At 36.1% G+C, this 20,611-nt stretch overlaps 2 protein-coding genes and 1 long non-coding RNA gene across 9 annotated transcripts in view; 2 read left to right on the top strand and 1 right to left on the bottom strand.

The window, feature by feature from the left end:
- PolQ (DNA polymerase theta) overlaps nt 1-11,050 on the top strand; it is a 27,469-nt gene extending 16,419 nt beyond the window's left edge. For 2 of the 3 annotated variants that reach the window (XM_087342848.1, XM_087342849.1), the window contains exons 17-23: nt 400-555; nt 692-999; nt 1,840-2,057; nt 2,532-2,733; nt 4,811-4,992; nt 5,421-5,576; nt 5,665-6,337. In XM_087342848.1, coding sequence (XP_087198974.1) covers nt 400-555; nt 692-999; nt 1,840-2,057; nt 2,532-2,733; nt 4,811-4,992; nt 5,421-5,576; nt 5,665-5,898 — 1,456 coding nt within the window. In that variant the 3' untranslated portion in view covers nt 5,899-6,337. Of the gene's footprint in view, nt 1-399; nt 556-691; nt 1,000-1,839; nt 2,058-2,531; nt 2,734-4,810; nt 4,993-5,420; nt 5,577-5,664; nt 6,338-6,729; nt 6,882-7,642; nt 7,788-8,522; nt 8,643-9,918; nt 10,083-10,663 lie in introns of those variants that run through there. The other variant, XM_087342850.1, reaches the window with a different exon arrangement.
- On the bottom strand, nt 3,052-13,182 carry LOC147874815 (uncharacterized). The gene is made up of 2 exons (XR_015533648.1): nt 12,937-13,182; nt 3,052-6,856 (listed from the first exon to the last, which is right to left on the bottom strand). It is a non-coding gene; the product is annotated as an uncharacterized LOC147874815 (long non-coding RNA).
- LOC110827096 (protein phosphatase 1 regulatory subunit 42-like) lies at nt 13,177-20,611 on the top strand. 5 transcript variants are annotated; one of them, XM_022058436.2, is made up of 7 exons: nt 13,177-13,441; nt 13,525-13,691; nt 18,664-18,802; nt 19,009-19,246; nt 19,691-19,819; nt 19,917-20,050; nt 20,364-20,611. In XM_022058436.2, exons 1-6 carry the CDS (start codon nt 13,310-13,312, stop codon nt 20,045-20,047), a joined length of 936 nt encoding a protein of 311 aa, XP_021914128.1. In that variant the 5' UTR covers nt 13,177-13,309; the 3' UTR covers nt 20,048-20,050; nt 20,364-20,611. The 5 variants fall into 5 exon arrangements, with proteins under 5 accessions (XP_021914128.1, XP_021914129.1, XP_021914131.1 ...); XM_022058437.2 differs by having other exon boundaries at nt 19,917-20,054; XM_022058439.2 differs by lacking the exons at nt 13,177-13,441; nt 13,525-13,691 and adding an exon at nt 14,945-15,245.

Genomic DNA, 20,611 nt, shown 5'->3' with positions numbered 1-20,611 from the left:
TATTCCTTATACACTTCCCTCCTCCTTGTTCGGAATTGGAATGTCAAGATAAAATGAGTGATATATGAACAAGCATAGTCAGTATTTATTACAAGTTACTGAACATCATTATTATTACTTTTGTTAATATTTGGGAGACCCCTGGTTTGAATCTTGGTCAGGAGATCAGCCAACCTCACTGAGATTTCTCAAATTTTTCCTCAGCCACCCTAGACTAATACACAAATGCTGGTTAGTACCTTGAAATAGACCAGTACCATTTCCTCCTAAACACTTTCCAAATCACCATTCATGATCATTATGTCATTTCTCACTTGATAAGTACAAATGATACAAGATCATTAAACATATTTTACTTCTGACTTTTCAAACTCTTGAGATGATATTGTATGTTTGCAGGGGGTGTGACAACCTGGATAAAGTAAGATGGAAGATGTCAGAAAGAGATATAAGAAGTATGTCAAAAAGTCCAACACATTCTCGTCAGCAGCTTAGTACAACTATTAGGCCAATATCAAAACATACCAAGAACAGAGTCAGTCCAAGGAAAGCAATGTAAGTATTATCTTGAAACTGTCACATGTCCTTTTCCTTTTTGTGTAGGATAATTCCGCGTGTTGCCTCGCTTACACTGATGATACAAATCATGTAAACTAATTACCAAACAATTTTTATATTGCACTGTTTACAGTGGATGGGATTCCATTAATATTGTTGATGTTTGTGGACATGAGAGAATATGGACTGCTTTCCAATCTGAACTGACCTGCATGGGTATGTCCAATATGGCCATAGCTGTTGCTTGTGAACGCTTCAGTCAACCCACCTCACCAAGAAGCACAAATAATACAAGAATAGGGGCCAGGATCATTGGCTACAAGAAGAAGAAACCTCCAAGCACCTCACATGAAAGGACACTGCATTATGGGGACAGAAATGTGTCAGGAATTGCTGTCTGCTTTGGTGGGAACGATGTGTTCTACATCAGTTTAAAACAAGGTATGCCTCTTAGCACATGGTACCCTCAAGTGTAATCTACTTGGAGGAGTTCATCCACCAAATATTTCTGGTGGTGAAAGCAAGGACTCTGTCTCTTACCATGGTTTATGCTGCTGAGTTAGGTTTGTCATTGTATGCAGGACTTGAAGAGAAGTGTCAGTGCTCTTGTTTAAATACTGTTGAGTTTTATTTGTTATGATTAAGTAGAAAAATTAGACTCTTAACTGATAAACAAAGTTTTCTCTGCTATTCATGTTCTCTCAGAATGTTACCTTACAACCTCTAACTGCTACCTGCATTTACCATGAAGTTTGAATAACAACTGAACTTGTCCCAGCATCTCAGTTAAACAATGGCAAAAGCCTCAAGCCTATCTCAGTGACGTAATCCATGTTGAACAGGGAAAATTAAAAAATTAATATAGTTTTCATAAAAATAATGTTCATGTTTAGTACTGCATACTATTAGAACATAAATCTTGAAATATTTTTGAAAAAGTCACTAAATGTAAGACATAAGAATTATCTTTATATTTACTTGCAGAAATTTTCTCCTTTTCTTCCTAATTTTTAAATCTTACAATATAGAAAAAAGGAACAAAGAAATTATTTTATTGCCATTTCATTCTGATGGCAGTGTGGGTAAAGATGTTTTATCAGTGAAGTGCCTCATAAGAGCACAATATTTTTTTAAATGTCTAAAATCAATTACATGCCTTAATTTATACCCAGAATTTTAATTACTTTGGTTACGATTAACTCATAATCAGACTAAACGGAGCATTGGTTCTCTTCAATAAATATAAATGATAAAAGTTTTAATTATATAAATATGTTTAAGCAGGTGACAAGAATTGTGTAGGCTTACAGTGCAAGCTGGATTTAATTCAAGATCTGCTGGCTAGAAAACATCCCGTTTGTGCATTTGACCTCAAGGAACACCTGAAAGCCCTAGTTCAATGTTGTGGTATAATGGTGGACCTTACTATGGGTCATGACCCCAAAGTTGCTGATTGGTTGCTGGAACCAGAGAGTAGAGAAAAGAACCTTCATGCTATGGTAAGGGAAACATGATGCTAGAATTGTAAACTCATATGTATTTTGGTGAAGTAAGGTAAACAATGTCTGTGCCATAAATGGGTTGTTATTACTTATGCTCAAGCTATATTCATTTCCTTGCAACACAGCAGTAAGATTTGAGGTTTTCACAGCGGTGAGTATGAAGATTTCTGTCTTCTGGGTTGTTGCGTTGTGTAGTGTGTGCAGTACTTAGTCACACACACACATATGAATGAAAACACAATTTCAATAGAGAAACCTTATGCAAAGAAATATTTTGTAAGTCTGTAACACTCTGTTCTTATGGCTGTGCAGCCAAGACACTATAGTAACTTTTTTCACATTTTCTATATCTTGTTTGGGCTTCAAGCTGGCCACATTTTTATTAAATGCCTAATTGGAAGTCTTCTTTGTCATATATACAGCAATATACAATGTGTTTAAGTTGCATGATGTTGAGCCCTTTTTTTCCAGGTATTAAAATATTGTGGCAGTATTGCTAGCAATTTAGTACATCTAGTAGGAAGTGGTTGGGGTGTTGGTAGCCCTGCTTTAGACTGGACGAGTACAACATTAGGAAGCCTAAGAGCTTGTGTTGAAGCAGTTCTCACATGGCAACTTGTTGAAGCTCAGTGTCTCAGTTTGGAACAGAAGAAACTGGACAGAATCTATGCAGGTACAATTCACAAATTTAGAATTTAATTTACAAACCGAGATCTGGTGGCACCAAACTTGAGGTTCTCATGCTGATGAGGATGTCGATGTTGATCTTCTGGGTAGTAATACTGTGTGAACTTGCAAGTAAATACCAACACTTCAGAGAAACAATCAACCCTGAAGATGAGAACAGTATGTTCCTCTGACATGCTGGTATCTGTAATTCTACATGGAATTACCACCCAGAAGACCAACACATACTGAGGAAAGGTGGAGAAGAGGTCAGGGTGAATAATTTACTTGGTATGGGTGAAGGTGTAATCAGAAAACACTGGTATATCTTGACAATATATTAATAATTATTTTATTAATATGGTTGTAATCACTAAATTAGTGTGAATGTCATATCAAACTTTGGTACATAAACTCCCAGCAGTGAATATTCTAATTCAGTCTTATATATAAAATCTTTTTGTTCAGTGATATCCATTCTTGTATTTTTATCTGAATGCTGTATGACTGTAGTTTTTATATTGCAAAAAATTATCCATGTCCATTGCTTGGTAACCATTAAGTGCATCAAACAATCACTATGGAGCAAGAAACCAGTAAATACTAGACCTCTAGCCAACTGGAATATATACCATAAAGCTGCCAAAATAAATAATTTTATTATTCATTGCAGTTCACTTCAAGAAAAAGTGGGTGAAAAACAGGCAGCTTTTATAGTATATTTTTCACCAATTATTCCATCATAGAGTCACTTAATTTCTCATTTTTTAAGTTTCTCTTCTCTTTCCTTCTATTTTTATGTATACAGCTTGATATTAGTGGAATTTCTTATTCGTACATTATCACATTAGTATGCTATGTCCTATCCTCTGTTCAGATTAATAAAATCATTATTCAGTTTTTTATTACAGGGTATTTTCCATATAATGCCATTGTTTTGCATGCCATTTTCTTATTACATTCAGTGCATAATGTATTAAATAGAAGACAGAATTTTAAAGTTCACATTCAGTTTTCTGTAAAATTACTTCCTTTGCAAATCATACCATGCATGTAAGCGTTGCACAGCTGTAAACCTTGCTGCACTTGCTTTTTCCACCTACTATGTATGTTGAACAACGCTGAAAGGGAAAGAATACATGCATCTTTCCTTTACTTCTTGATTTATTTTTTCTCTTGTGATTGGTGTCACCTTGAATCTGTAACTAGATTGTGACATAAGTACAAACACTTTATTGTGATGTTTTAATAATTTAATCAATCATTAAAACATTCATACTTAACGGGCTTATGCAGCTTAAAATCTAATTTTTTTAGGTATTTTCTTAGAACAACATTTCAGATATTCCACACAAGATTAAAGTATACATGTTTTCAGGTTACAACTGCAGATTCCTAGAGATTTGTGGAGAATGGTAGAAAGACAAAACCAAATTATTTTCAGAGTAATTTAATGGCATTTGTTTCACATTCTTAGGGTCATTCTCAGTCTGCAAATTTAGAAACATACTACCCAGTTGTGTAAAACAGTAACATTATTCTAATCACAAATATAGCAAGTAATCTGTAACATGAACTTTGTGATTCTTCACATGAGATAAATGTCAAGTTTCCTTTCTGTACAAAGACTGAGAACAGTGACTTTCACCTAATTCAGCTGGGCTTTACCAAGACTAGATGCACCAGCTGCCAGTTTGTTTGTAAAGAATTATTATATTAATTAATTAATGTGTTAATTTCAGTAAACAGAGTCAAATACAAAACCAATCATGATGATGTGTCTGCATTTTTCTGTTATTTTATATAGGCAGACCTTTCAGCAATGACCCTCCATCAAAAGCATTTTGCTTCTGGGAACAAGGTTTTAAAAAGACTAAAACAGGAGAGATCCCAAATTCCACTTTAGTGCCAATAATAATCCTCTTAGGATAAATAACATCCTTACAAATTAGTAAAAGGAATAAGTTGTGATGTATTATGTAACTATCCCATTTTTCTTACAACCTTGAGTGCTCTCAGGTTGTAATTTATTACAATGTATATGTGTATGAATCATTCTCTAATATTGGTTTTGTTTTGCGTAGAAGTAGAAATGCCAGCATTACTATGCCTAGCACAAATGGAGCTAAATGGTATTGGATTCAGTAAGGACAAAGCTGAAAGACTGCGTGATATATTGGAACAACAGTTAACATTACTGGAACAACACGCATACAAATTAGCAGGACATACTTTCTCTTTAACATCACCTACTGATGTAAGCAAGGTAAGGACAAAGTGTTGAATCTTATGTCAGTGATAAAGATGCAATGTATGCAGCAGAAACTAATCTTCAAGCAGTGAATAGATGATAAGAGTCAGATTATTCATTTATATTATTATATGAAGTGGTATTAATAAGTTACAGAATAAGAGTTTAAGAGAGCTAAGTCAGTGAGAATTTCTTTATTCCCTTAGTTTCCACCTGAATGCTAGAATGCTTGAAGTAAATGTTGCAGAAATTAATAAGAAATATATTTTGTTATGTACCAATACTTTTTATGATGAACCATTGTTTAGGAACATTATGAACTTCAATTTTAACATAAATTATGACATAATATGTTCTTTTTATGGACTTTGTACAAAGAAAACTATGTAAGAGCAATACGACATTTACTTCCATATAAATATAGTATAATCCATCTTCTGCAGGTGCTATACAGAGAGCTGGGACTGGCTACAAGCAGACGGAGTTCAAAATACCGACGACCCAGCACCAATAAAGAGGCTCTAATGCAGATTAAGGCTCATCATCCATTGCCAGGAGTTATCATACAGTGGCGAAAGTTGAATGCTATACTTGCCAAGGTACTGTGATGTTTGGTAGCTTTGTGCATAGGATTAACTCTTGCTGAAGATGATTAACATCAGTGGCGAATCACTTCATCACTTACAGACATTACACCCACTGCTGGCTCCTGGACAGACTAGTGAGCGAATGTTCACCAGCTCAGTAATTCACACGGCTACTGGACGCATCTCCATGCATGAGCCAAATCTCCAGAACATTCCAAGAGAATTTAAGATTGAAGTAGACAAAATGAAAGCAAGCGTTCCTACATCCATCAATATCAGATTGGCTTTTGTGCCAGGAAAAGGTAAGTATCAAGTTTCCTCTTATCTAATCTGAGGAAATCAAGAGATTTTATTGCCCCACCTCCACCAAAATTCATCCATTTTTACTTTACCATAAGGTTCAGAGATATAAATGCTGATCCTTTTCTTTTCAAATATCTAGAGACCAAAGTGTGCTCCTCAGAATAATGGATAAATATAACTAATGGGCGATTTCATTATGACCACCAACGTACCTTAAGATTCCAGTTCTTTAGCATTACTCCTAATATCAAAGAATTGCAATGGCAATAGTATTATAGAGGCTACTTTGTTGAGCAATTCATTTGTTTGTTATGCAACAGCAACTTCTGTCTGCATATCTTACAATAAAACTGATGTGGAAAGAAGTGGTCCTGACCTATTTTAAGGTCTATCCCATTGTGACTTGGCACACTGAAGAAAGCCACAGACAAGTTACAAAATGCACGCATAGCATAACAATTCTAGCACCATATCATCTAAATATACTACAAACATGTCTTTGTATTGACACTTTTTGGGTAACAATTTGCAGTTCCAGTACCGATCTGAGTAATTTGAAATGCAGCTTTAATTTTTATAAGAAATTTGCCAGTTCTCAGGTGAAACTAACAGTGACAGGTAGAGAACTCATGAAATAATGAAGAACTACCAAAATTTCCAGTTATTGGTTTTGTAATTTTTTAATTCATTATTTCTTACAGACCCCAAGCACCAGGTTAGTGTTAATCTGCCCTACTTATATAAAGTAAAAGTATACATTAACTTGCATTTGTTGTTTGCTCTGTGATGGTCATTCCTTAGTTAAACTGGTGAGGAGATGAATTTGAAAATGGAACCTGTTTCATAGATCTTATTATTGCAGGTAAGGTGTTTGTGTCAGCAGACTACTGTCAATTGGAGTTACGTCTCCTGGCTCATCTGGCAAAGGATTCCATTTTGTGTTCAATTCTTAACTCTGGCAGTGATGTGTTTCGTAGTATTGCTGCCACCTGGAATCAAACTTCAGAATCAGATGTACGTATAGTGATTGACATTCACACTGTCACAAAATATGATTAATGAATTCTTAGACTGCAGTGATGTCAGTTACAGTACCTGAATATCACATATACTTTGTCTGTTAAAGTCTAGTAAAGAAATGGGACCTTCTTTCATTACACAATTGTACTTACTGGCTTTATTTATTTAGTGTGAACTGGTGAGGCTATATGGTGTCAAATTAACTACAGTACAGTGATTAGTAATAGCAGAATTCTCCAGAAGTGAAAATATAAAACCATGAGAAAATTCTTTACTACCGGTGGTACCTGAACCATTTACCTCATGACATGAAACTGCTGTATGTTAACCTCCTTGGTAACAAACTAAGCAATATCATGAATGTTTGTTTGTTTTAGGCTATTTAATAAATCTTTCCTTAAAGGTAAAGGAATAATGAGAATACTTCTATGTGAAATTGTAGGTACACTATTCTGAATGTGGGTTCATAAATTTATGTAACAATTCTGACATATAGACAAGTTACGCTCTCTATAACATTAAAAAGGAATACAGCATAGCATTAAAGTTTGTCTCATTGTCGTGATGATCTTTCTTCAGACACCATAAATTCGGTCTCTTTCATTAGACTAACTTCATTTACATGTTTATTGTAGTATAATTTGTTTTCATATTGACATGTCTGCTGTGTTTGGGAGTTACAACTCTGACTGCCCTCTCTGTCCACCTGGAAAGAGTCAGCATGTTAGTTGGATAATCTGCATGTTATATTTTAGGTAACAACTGAACAACGTCAGTGGGCAAAACAAGTATGTTACGGAATGATATATGGAATGGGTACAAAAGCACTTGGAGACCAACTAGAAGTGGAAGAGGAGGATGCATCAGTCTTCATGGATTCTTTTAGGAATGCATATCCAGGTATATTTTCATACTGGCATGATGTATTATTTGCTGTGACAAAGTAGGGTCATCTCTTAACTGCCTTGGTTTCAGGTCAAAACATAAAAACTTCTGCATATTATAGTGAATAAGCCACTACAGCATATTCACATCTTCATAACACTAAGGCTGTTCAATTTGCACTGCATCACAATATTAATTTTAGATGTAACATTTGCATTTTCCCTCCCTAAACTGATCATGACATTTGGCTCATAAAGAAGTCATAAAGTGCAGACTCAAAAATCGAAGTCAAATAAAAAGATTTCTGATGTTCTGATTCTGTACAATCAAGTCATAGAAAGCAAGAGAAAAGAGTAAAATACAAAATGTTTTCCTAAGATCAGATCATAGGTGATGTGGTCAAGTAAGACATTTGGTCACTTCTGACTAAGTCAGAAGTTTCTGCGTGTGCTGTGGAGTCCACATTACTCTGTATATATCTTCTTCCAGCCTTCATACACTTTATTATATGGAGTAAAGAGGATACAGCTCCATGGGTGCTCCTATTTCACAAATGGAATGCTTCACTGCCAGAGCTGAATGTATTTCAAAACCTTCAATATCAACATAACATCCAATTAAATATAAAATAAATACCATAACATTTCTGTCATAGCCACGGTTCAGAGACAAAATAAGCCTGCTGACCTGCTTCATGATGGATGAGCACTCATCTGTGACTAATTAAAAAAAAGAACATTTCTGCATCAGGTGTGAAGCAGTTCTTGCTGGATACAGTAACGCGGTGTCGTAAGGAAGGATACATAGAGACGCTCTTTGGCCGTAGAAGGTACCTGCCCACCATACACAGTTCAAATGCAACTATAAGAGGTAGGTTTGCATTTCTCAAATAACATTCAAACATTTGTCCATTTACAATATCAAAATATCTCTAGATATATAGAAATGTTTTATGACCCACTAACTTCACAGCAAATTATAACCTAAAAGAAAGGCAGTACCAGTAATTAAGAGGCTGGAGAAAATTATATGAGCTCCATAATTTGTAGATTTCACCAAATATTCAGCATATCAAACCGATGATGATGATGATGATGATGGGGGGGGGGGGGGGGAATTGACGAAAACCTGAAGAGACCACTTGGAAGGAATATGCTTACATGAAAGGATAATATTAACAATGATCTTAAAGGAACAGAGTGAGGTTGTGGATTTGAAATAAATGGTTCTGAGTAGGGTCCACTGGTTGTTGACTTTAGGAACACAGTAATGAATTTTTGGGTTCCAATGAAAGACGGGGCAATACTGCCCACCAGTGGCAGCTTGAGGAGGATTTAAATAGTGTGATCACTTGCATCTACAGCCCACTCATCCATTAAGACAGTTCTAAATTGTGGCTGATTTAATTAAAACAATTACTAAATCATTAATCAAAATAAATCATATACAAGGTCCAAGTCATTTTATATATTTTATAAAAGTGAATAAATCATGGGCTGTAGTTGAGCTAAGGGGTCCCATGGTGTTTTTCCAATGTCAAAGAGTGGCCTCAGCATTTCTTTTAAAAATAGTCAAATACAGGTGGCATAACCCAAGAGCAAGCGGTGCACAGCCCTGGGCCCAAATTACGTAGTCTGTCTTCTGCGTTGTTGCGCTGTGTAGTCTGGTTGAAGTTTACCAACGTTTGCCTTGATGATGGAGGCAGCAAGGACATCTGAAACATCGGTTAACTTCTTCAAGACTACACAGCACAACAACCCAGAAGACAGCCATTTTCAGACTCACTGCCATGAAAACCTAAAATCCTACTAAGGGTCACTCTCTTTGAGTAGTGCATTTTGTGAGCTGTTTATTGCTCCATTCTGTATTAAAAGCATAAAGCTATTCAGTAACACCAAAAGTGACCTCTTGTCATGATTCATGTCTATTTATTTAAACCTGGAATGCAAGCCAGACTCGCTCCAATACTTTTATTTTCAACACTTCATCTTTGATTACAGGAATCAAGAAGCTTGACAGAGCCATTAATCAACATATGAAATGCACAGTATAGTTTTCTATAAAAAATAATTATTATTTGTCATGAAGAGATATATAAATTAGTTGTCCTGAGCTTCACACAAATAATACTGAGTTGTGATTATAGCACAAGCTGAAAGGCAGGCGATCAACTCAACTGTTCAGGGATCAGCAGCCGATATAGCCAAGAAAGGTATGGTTCTTGTTCAGTCACGACTGCGGAATGCGGGATACACCTTGAATTCTGTTGCAAGTCTTGCCTTGCACCTTCATGATGAACTGCTATATGAGGTTTGTACACACAGCTTTGCGTTACGTGGTGGATACATACTGTACACAAAGTCATCACCCTTCACCACAAATTCAGATGTGCCAGAAGCTAACTTCTCTTCTACCCCCTTCCTTCTGCTTGCATATACATCACCTGTGTGTGTGTTATGATGGTGATGGTAGCACTGCTATAGGTGGATGTGTGTGGAAGTGGTGAAGACGGTGACTGATGATATGGTAGTGACAGTCATAGTTTTGGTGGTGGCAGTGGTGAGGATGGTGGTATTAAGTTAGAGTAGTAATGGGGAGTGGAAGTTATGGTGGCCTTCAAGGTGGTTGTTGTCTGTGTGAACATAGTAACATGGGACTACTACAAGGTATCATGGCCATAGTAGTGTTTGTCTTAGCTGTCACTACTGGTGTGTCATGTTTTTTGTTCTAGCAGCAGCAGTTGTTTAGTAAGAGTATTTTTGGTGCTTTGTCATCTTGGTCCTTTGTGGTCTGCTATAAAGAAAACTACAAACTGTTTGGTACTCAAAGGTTAATAAAAAAAATGCAGTATAGTATCACTGTTCACTTTCTTCCTGATGTGCTGATTTCAGGTATGCTGTGAACATGCACTGGAGGTGGCACAGACAGTACAAACTGCCCTGGAGAATGTTGTCACTCTCTCTGTGCAACTTCCTGTTAAAATGAAGGTTGGAGAAACATGGGGATCCTTACAAGAAATAACGTTTTAACTGATCAAAACACATCTTAACTATACCAAAGTAATGCATAAAAGTTTGTGAATGTTGTGAAACTAAATTTATGAAGTTTATCAACTGTCACAACAGGACCGAATATTTCAAAGTAATTTTATAGTAATATGAACTACCACAACATGAAAACCGGTCAAACACCGAGTATAATCTAGTCTATTTAGATATAAGTAAAGTAAATCTGACCCATTATATACCATGTAGGTCATTTGGGGGGGGGGGGGGGGGAGAGGAGGTATAGCTCCTACTCATTCTTGACCTTGGCACTAGAAGGGGCCGAGTGGTCAGCATCATGCCCTGGCCGTGCTTTACCCCTGGGAAAGGACCCCGGTACTCATTGAATAGGAGGCTGGGTGGGCCCCAGAACCAGTCTGGACGCAGAGGCTAAAAGAAAAATCCTGTCCCTGTCAGGGATCGAACCCTGGTCATCCATGTAGCTAGTCACTATGCTGACAGCTACGCTGGCTCATATTTAGATATAACATGATAGAATTATTTTTAATTCTGAAAGGCGTTTTTTCCGAGACAGTGTACATACTAGGTTAAAAAGCAGATCACTGGGATGATTTTATAAACTTTATCAGTGTGGTATTTTCAGACTGAAGTTTACATTTTGTATTTTAAAAGCAAAATTGTTATTGATTTTCAGCTTGTTTTTGTATGTTCCTTTTTTAAAATGCTATAAAATAATAAAAATGGTTATTTACAATAAGTTCTATGTATTCAGAAAGTCTACTTTTTGTTATGACTCAACTACCACAGAACAGTGATTAGCACTCCTGCTTCATATTTTAAAGGTCCAGTCTGGACCGAGAGACCACCTATCCTGATTGAAGTTTTCCTCAGTCTCTTGAGACAAGTAGCAGGATACTGTACTCTCTTAGAACAGGAATTTACCCTTCAACATTATTCTCAAATTCATCATTCAAAATAATACCAGATATTTAAAGCAAGGTAAGTAATCTTTGCAGACAAAGCATTATATTATGGGATAAAACTATATGTACCCTTCACATATGTGGTCAGGCAAAATGACTACTTTACTCTTGAAGCACTATTCCATTACTGAAAACAGACCTCAATTTTGGACTACAAATTTCTTGTCAAGTGAACTGGAAGAACCGAAAAGCATTTGGAATCATCTATGTAATCTGTGAACAGATACTAAAATTACATAGGGCAGTGCACTGTGACAAGCAGTTCAGCTGAGCACTCACAAGTCCAGAGCAGAGTATTAAGTGTATTCAGAGTGATGCAGAAGTGTGCAGTGTAACAGCACCTAAGAAGCAGCATAACAGGATTGTGAAGAGAACACTTAATACCAGTGCGAGAGCTAGGCAAGACTGAACAATCAAGATTTGTGATTCATAATTGCAGAGAACTGCCAACAAGAAAATAAGTGTTTGTAACAATAGTGAGTTAAATAAGTCCATATTTCTCACAATACCAAATTACATTTGATACACCAACCACAACAGGGTATATAAATACTGATTCACAGTGATATATGGGTTCATCTAAACACATTCACTGCAGTTTTCAAAAAAAGTAAAGGTTAAGTTGTACCCATGCTTAATTAAGCACTAAGCCATGAAGACATACAGGGGAGGAGAGGTACAGGTGGAGGTGATCAGTCTAGCTACTTTACCCCTGTGGAAACATGTACTGCAGATAAGTATCTATTGTTAGAGGGAATCAACAGTACAGACACCACAATACTCAGTCACATACTTAACAATCGAAAGTTAATATCATTAGATGTATGACAGTGCAGAGAGATCAAAGTTTTCCTTTTATTTGGTATATAAATCATAGCAAGTATTTAAAATAAAAGCTATTTCTATAACATGTAAAGTATGGACTAATACAGACAAAATAAAATTAACATGTGACAAATTCTAGTGCAGACCCTAATATCAAATTTCACTGAAAACCAAGTAGTTGTTTCTGACATGAAATATACCGCATGCAACCTTACTATTATGCATCTATCTTTTTTTAAAACTTCCAGCAAATCATAAAGGGAATGTGTGGTTCATTACAGTACTTTTTTAAATCTCTGACATTAAATCAATAGTTACAGTACTGTTCTCTTGGCTCTTGAAGTAGATTACCTCTTTTCCCAGTTTCCCTTTCTTAGTACTGATCTGCAGGTAACCTCAAGTGACATTCCTCTTTTTAGACTGCAGAAATGTATGATGTATCAGTCTGCAGAATGTAATGTTAACAACAAGACTGCATAATACACCAGAAAGAGAAACCTTGGGACAGTAATGGTTTCAGCATTTAGTTTACCAATACAGGGAGTTACCATGGTTACCAAAAAGCTATTGAGTAAATAAGCCATAGTTTCATCAGAGAAAATATTTTATTTTTGTGTTACATTAGTATTCAAAAGGAATGATGGAATTATATCACCTAACACAGTAATAAAATTGCAAAGTAAAAGTTGAACGTTTCAGTTAATTTTGCTCCTGTTGCAAGAACATGGTGAAACTTACAGAAGCACTAGTGGTACGCAAAGTGAAAAATAAGTCCAGTCAGAGGACTGATGCTAACAAAGACAGTGTCAGAAAATTGACCCATCTTCATTTACAAGATAATTTCATAGATACAATAGTAAGTACAATCCATTATTGTTTACCTTTATATCCAAAGTAATGTTGTATTCTCATGAATATATTTATGAATTGCTTTTCCAGGGTGATATCTCACAATTAAAGAATTTAACAGTTTTATATTTACAAAATAACTGTTTGACAAAAATTGACAATTTGGAGCATGCCTGTCAACTGACTCATATATACCTCCAGAGAAATAAAATCAGCAAAATTGAAAGTTTAAATGGCCTAAGAAAGCTGAAGAAATTGTGAGTATAATAACCATACAGTTGAAGACCTTAGAACCATTAAATTTAGTAGAATATGCCTCCAACTTCCAACATTCACAAACAGTTGAATTATTTCATTAACACTGTCTTTAACTCTTTAGCATAGCTCTGTTGACTGATGGCTTCTACATAGAGATAAAAATAATATTGTGTAGATTCCAAAGAACGGTTATAATTAATTATCCATTAGTAATCATATCATCCGATGCTATACAGTTGGAACTACTGAGCTACTTACACAAACCACAAATTAAAAAAAAAAAGTTCCTATTACTAACAGAATCCAAATGGTCAATATCCCTAACATGATAATCCACCACTCATCCTGATCATAAGCCACTAGAATACAATTCACAATACTAAAACCTTTTTCATGCTGTGGTATATTCATAGATTAAAAATGTGCAATTTTTTTTAAATTCCGGTGACAATATGTACAGCACTCTGCGATGAAAGATATAAATTTTTGATGTCAAGTGCAAAAACAGGATGCAGAGTAATGGAACCCTACATTTAAAAATTTAACTTTGTAGGCAGTCTGGTAATAAAGGCAGAAACTACACAGAGCACATTTTTAAAATGTAAAGTTTTTAAATAAAAATAATAACTGTGGTATTTAATCCAAACACTGGCAATAATAAATTAACTCTATTGCAGATTTTAACTAAACTATACCTTTTGATCATGGCTTTTCAATTGTGCTGGTGACATAATAAAACTGGGATTGTCCGACTGCAGGAACCACACATTACAAAAATCTGTGTGTACAACTGAGAGATAAATTAAAAGAATCACATCAAACTTATTACATGGACAAAACTGGCTTCTCTTTTAATTTGGCTTTGTCTTATTCTCTTCCTTCCATACTTTTTAGATTAAGCAGTACCAGTAATTTGTTGGAAGGATAATATTAAAGTATATTTTATTCTTAGCTAAGTTCTGTAAAAAATGAAGCTGCTACTATAGCATGAAATTCAATGTCCAAACTTGATGAAGAATTAAATACTCCTGATGGACATTCACCCTAACTTTGGTAAGGTGGTTTAAGCCTGATTCTAACTGAATATTTGGCCATTATTAATTCAATAAAAACAACTGAGAAGTACCAATACCAACTAAACAAGATCACTGAAGTCCCTAAAAGTACTAAAATGTTCACTACAATATACGGTCTATTAAAGGATTGTATACATATTATCACCATGCAAAGATTTTCCTTAATGAAACTTTATTACTCACTGTTTGCAGGAGCCAAATCCTCTTAGAACAATGTCCAACGGAACAGCATGCCTGCGAACCTTGTTAAACACGAAGTCGTACAATACTATCTTGCATGCATAAAACCGCCTGAACAGAAATTGTATCAACTGAACTGTAATTTCCCCTCACATACACTACATGCCGAAAGTCATATACAGCACTTCAGAACGGAAAGAAACTCCTGCGATCGAACCACTTCCATCACACGCACAGACAATAGCAGAGACCATCCCAATCTATGGTTATCTATGACACGATTTTCCGTCAACATGAGTAATGGACGAGTACATAGTAACCAGATTCTTTAAGCTGTTACACGTGCAGATCTTCAAATACCAGTTACTGTTAACCAAAATTAATTTGCCAACAAATCTCAGTAACCTCGCTCAATACCAAATTAATGAAAATCAAATTTCTCGAGTTATTACATTAGGATAGACCGAAATGACGAAGATACTAGGCGCATTTTTGCAACTTCGTTGTGAAAGCGCCTAAAATACAAAATCTGGAGCTCACATTGAGATGCTACGACACGATTTAACAGACATGATTAGTAGTGGGTAGGTTTGGGCTGGGCGATCAGAGTTCGAACCCGGGCACAAAAGAACTAACTAAACTCATATTATTAGGGACAAGGTGTTGCAAAATGTTCACTGAAGCTTATCTTCTAAGTCTCAGGCACAGAACAATTAAAATGAATAATGTTTACTGTCTGCTAATAAAAATAGACATTATCTTAATATCATCTAGTGCAGGGGTTCTCACCCTTTTTCACTGGCATACCACTAATTCCAATTTAACACATTAAATGCACCACTACCCAAGTTATGTTAATATTATCTTTTGATTTTCTTACTTAGTTCTCGTACTATAGGTTGACAAACGCTGATCTAGGGCATGTTTAAATATACTGGTAAAAACTTATCTTTATGTAGTTTTGGGCAAAGCAGCAGCCAAGGGACAAACTACCAATACATATTTTGCAAAATACTGTATGTGCTAATTTTGAATATAACTACTGTGCTGTATATAAAACTTACATGCTGTCTAAATATAATTACATTTATTTCTGTTCTCAAAACTAACTAACTAACTAGATGGCTTACCGAACCCGAAGGTTCATCACCGAATTAACCAAAGCCCTCCACCGGACCCTGTCCTGGGCCAACAAAATCCAGTTTCCTTCAACTCCTATCTCCCATAGATCCCGCCTGAGATTATCCTCCCATCTACGTCTAGGTCTCCCCAGCGGTCTCTTCCCTTCAGGTTTCCCAACCAGTACCCGGTGCACACCTCTTGTCCCATCCATGCGCGCTACATGTCCCGCCCATCTCACTCTTCTCGACTTAATCACCCTCACAATACTGGGGGAGCAGTACAGATTTTTAAGCTCGTCATTGTGCAGTTTTCTCCACGCCCCATCGTCTTCCCTCTTAGGCCCAAATATCCTCCTCAACACCCGATTCTCAAACACCTGCAATCTGTGTTCCTCCCTCTGAGTGAGAGACCATGTTTCGCACCCATACAAAACAACAGGCAAGATTATTGTTTTGTATACTTTAATTTTCAGGTTCTTAGAAATCAGACGGGAAGACAAAATATTTTGGACTGAGAAGTAGCAAGCATTTCCGGAATTTAGTCTCCTCCTAACTTCCTCACAAGTATCATTTTGATTTGTTATTGTTGTTCCCAAATATTTGAACTTTGTAACCCTTTCAAAGGATTTATTAGCTACCCTAAGATAATTTTGCCCGCCTGTCTTCTGATGACGAGATACTAACATGTACTTAGTTTTTTCTGAATTTACTTCCAGCCCCACTTGTCTACCAGCCTCTAGTAAAACTTCTGCGTTCCTCTTTATTGTATTTATATCGTCCCCCAATAAATTAACATCATCAGCATATGCCAATAGCTGATGTGTCCCGTTCAATTGCAAACCCTCCTGCCTACCTTGGACCTTCCTGATGGCGTATTCTAGCGCAAAGTTAAAGAGCAAGGGAGACAAAGCATCTCCTTGTTTTAGACCGTTCTTGATGAGGAATGTCTCAGATACATATTTACCTACTCGAATTTTGCTGCAGGTTTCATTTAAGCACATTTTTATTAGACCCACTAGCTTCTTTGGTATACCAAATTCAATAAGAATATTATATAGCACTTCTCTCTTCACAGAGTCATAGGCTTTTTTGAAATCTATAAATAACTGATGTACAGTCCCACCGAACTCCCATTTTTTCTCTAGTATCTGACGAATGCAAAAGATCTGATCAATCGTTGATCTGTTTCGTCTGAACCCACACTGATGATCCCCAATAGTTTCATTCGCATATGGGGTTAATCTTGCCAAAAGAATGTTGGATAGAATTTTGTATGAGGTTGATAGCAGCGATATTCCTCGGTAATTACCACACTCAGTCTTGTCCCCCTTCTTATAAATAGGAATAATTATGGATTCCTTCCATTGATGTGGCATCTCTTCCTTATCCCAAATTAACTGAATAAGCTTATGGATCCTCATATGCAACCCTTTGCCACCTGCTTTAATTAATTCGGCCGGAATCTGATCAATTCCTGGAGATTTATAACTTTTCAACTTCCCAATGGCTAGTTCCACTTCATCTAAGCTAGGTTCTGGCACCAACAGTTCAGCTGTATGCATTTTAATCTGTCTAATATCACCAGTATTATGAACATTTAAGAGCTCGCTAAAGAAATTTTTCCACCTATTCACAATTTTTATTGGATCTGCAAGCAAATTGCCACTATCATCCTTTACCAAATTAGTCTGGGGTTGATATCCTTTCTTAAAGTTATTAATGCCTCTGTACAGGTCTCTGATGTTTTTTTCCTTATTATTTGTCTCAAGTTCAGCAATTTTGCCCTTCAGGTATTCCCTTTTCTTAGTCCTAAAGGTTCTACTAGCCTCACGTCTCACGTTACATAGATTATCCGCATTTGTTTTGTTTGGGTTCTGCAACCATTGAAATTTTGTTTGCTTCCTTCGATCTATTAATTTTGAACATTCTTCATCAAACCACGGTTTATTTTGCTTTCTCCTGTAGTATCCTAGTTTCTCTTTTGCTGAAATTTTGATGCAGTTTCTGACATTTTCCCACTCCCTGTTGATGTCCACACTTTCATTATCCTCATTTGTCTCTAAAATTTGAAACCTATTCGAAATTTCAACTTGATATTGTTCCTTTGCCTCTCCCTCACTTAATTTTTTCAAATCAAATCTTTCTGTGTCAAAATTTTGTTTAGTTCGTCTACTTACTGAAAGCCGCTCCCTCACTTTTGCTACCACCCGATAATGATCAGTGTCGCAATCTGCTCCTCTGAATGATCTCACATCAATTACATTTGTCTGCCTTCTCTTATCTACTAAAACATGATCTATTTGATTGTGTGTTCTGCCATCTGGAGAAGTCCAAGTGTATTTATGAACATCACGGTGTGGAAATTTTGTACTTTTTACAATTAAATCTTTTGACGTAGCGAAGGTCACTGCTCTGACGCCATTATCATTACTAAGTGCATGGAGACTCTCGCTGCCTATTGTGGGTTTGAAGACATCCTCCCTCCCAATTTTTGCATTGAAATCTCCTAGCAGAATTTTCATGTGATACTTGCCAAATGTATCAAAACAGTTCATAAATACTAACCCAAATTCTGATGTACAATGTGTCTGCAGATACTTAGGATACAACTGCATAACTGTGATTGAGGGTTTAGACAAGCTCTGCAATTTGGAAGAACTGCACATACAGAATCAGCAGCTGCCACAAGGAGAAACTCTACAATTTGATCCAAGAACTATGAAAGGACTTGCTGTAAGCTTACTAGCAGAAAGCATAACATAAATTTGTGTAAAAAATTTTTGGTAATGGAAACTATGCTGGGGGGGGACATAAGTTGAGAGCTCAATTCTAAATACAAAAATCTGATAATTTCAGGTAGTCATCATTTTTATAAATCTTGAGAACAGAAAACCACTGTACTTCACATAAAACAAACTATACTGCACTCTCCATTTCAGAAATCCCTGCATGTTTTGGATGTTACTAGTAATGGTCTGACATCAGTTGCTGACTTACAGTGCCTACATAACCTGAAATCACTGACAGCTCAATATAACTGTCTTAGTGATACCATAGATCTAATACAGGCTGTGTCCCAGTGGTACCGCCTTACCAGTCTGGAGTTAATAGGAAATCCTGTCTGTTCACAACAAAAGTATAGAGAGAGACTCATAATATTTTCCAGCAACAATTTAGGTGGGTAATTATTTACATATATGCAACATGACTGCACAAAGTAACAGATGAGAACAGTTCTGTTACACTACACTGTACTTTCTAAAGAATTTATTTTTCTAGCCTTTACATCCCCACCAGTTCTGAGGTCTACCCAACCTCCTATCCATCCAGTGGGTACCAGGGATTTTTCCCTGGGAAAAAAGTGCACTGATAGGGAATTAAAATGTTGGCATCCAATGGCATGACATTTGTTCCAAGTTTCATGAAAATACCCACTAATTCAAAAGTTACCAAGGGACACATAACATGCCTGCAACACATACATAAGTATATTTTTATTATAAAACATGTAGCTGAAAAAAGGTGACGTTCTGACACTGCCAAACATATACCCCAAAAATAAAAATATGTAGGACAATATACACTTGCACTGTTTTCATTCTTCTTTTTCTTTCTACTTAGTATTATTGGATGGGAAACAGATCCATGACACCAGTAGGGATTTCCTCAAGAGACTGGAAATCATCAAAGGACACAAAATGGCTTCACCTATAAACCATAGTAACCCTACATTACCTGCAGACATCGCAAGTGAGTTCTGCTACCACTCTGTGGAACTTGTGCTACTCATTTAAAAAGTCTTCATATCAAGCAAGTATTTCATACTTCACACTGTCTTGCTTTTCAGACCTAACCAAGAATTTTACTCCTGGAGTAATGAAATCAATAACACATTCTATCTTACATGATGCTGAACTCAAAGCAACCTCAAGTGATTATGCAAGCAAACGATGCAACAGTTTAATGTTCCAAACTTGAAAGGCATGTATGTTATAAACACAAAATAAACATAATTAGAATACAATAATAAAGAACTCAGATTGAGAGCATGCAAATTAGAAGTCATGTAATTCAGAGGAGAAAATGCTTCTTGTTAATTGTGAAGTGTATCCCAACATTAAACATCATTTAATTAAAAATTTTGTAATACCACAAATTTTATAAGTATGACAGCAGTCATGAATATTTTCTACTGTGTTTCATATAGCAAAGGATTGGACCAAACTCAAAGATGGATATGGATGTAATACACTGCCTGTTGTCCCTTGAATAATCATTTACCAACTTTTGGCAGGTTTGGAGGTGGACAATTTTCCAACATCAAGTTCACTTGTTCCTCAACACTTGTGGCAGCAAGGAAATAGTGATGTAAAAACAAACAAGGGCCAGGAAGTCAGTACAGACTCAAATCCTCATTGGGTCATCATGATGTACATATTTATAGTGTTGTCCTGTATTTCAAGCTGGATATTCACCTCCTGTTGGCTGTCCACAAGTCCATGATAACTTATTGAACGAAATCACTACAACCTGATAACATGC

This window comes from Zootermopsis nevadensis, unplaced genomic scaffold, assembly GCF_977971745.1.
Source record: "Zootermopsis nevadensis isolate Lab colony 2312 unplaced genomic scaffold, Znev_1.0 Znev_ptg000004l, whole genome shotgun sequence".
Lineage (NCBI taxonomy): Eukaryota > Metazoa > Arthropoda > Insecta > Blattodea > Termopsidae > Zootermopsis > Zootermopsis nevadensis.
Note: the sequence above shows the minus strand (reverse complement) of the source record. Positions and strands in the feature narration are given on the sequence as shown.

Bases quoted from the DNA above. Each gene is read 5' to 3' on its own strand.
- LOC110827096 (XM_022058436.2), top strand. From the start codon at position 13,310: ATGGTGAAACTTACAGAAGCACTAGTGGTACGCAAAGTGAAAAATAAG. The intron at 13,442-13,524 runs GTAAGTACAATC...TTGCTTTTCCAG, and splicing joins ATAATTTCATAGATACAATA to GGTGATATCTCACAATTAAA. The intron at 13,692-18,663 runs GTGAGTATAATA...ATGTGTCTGCAG, and splicing joins CTAAGAAAGCTGAAGAAATT to ATACTTAGGATACAACTGCA.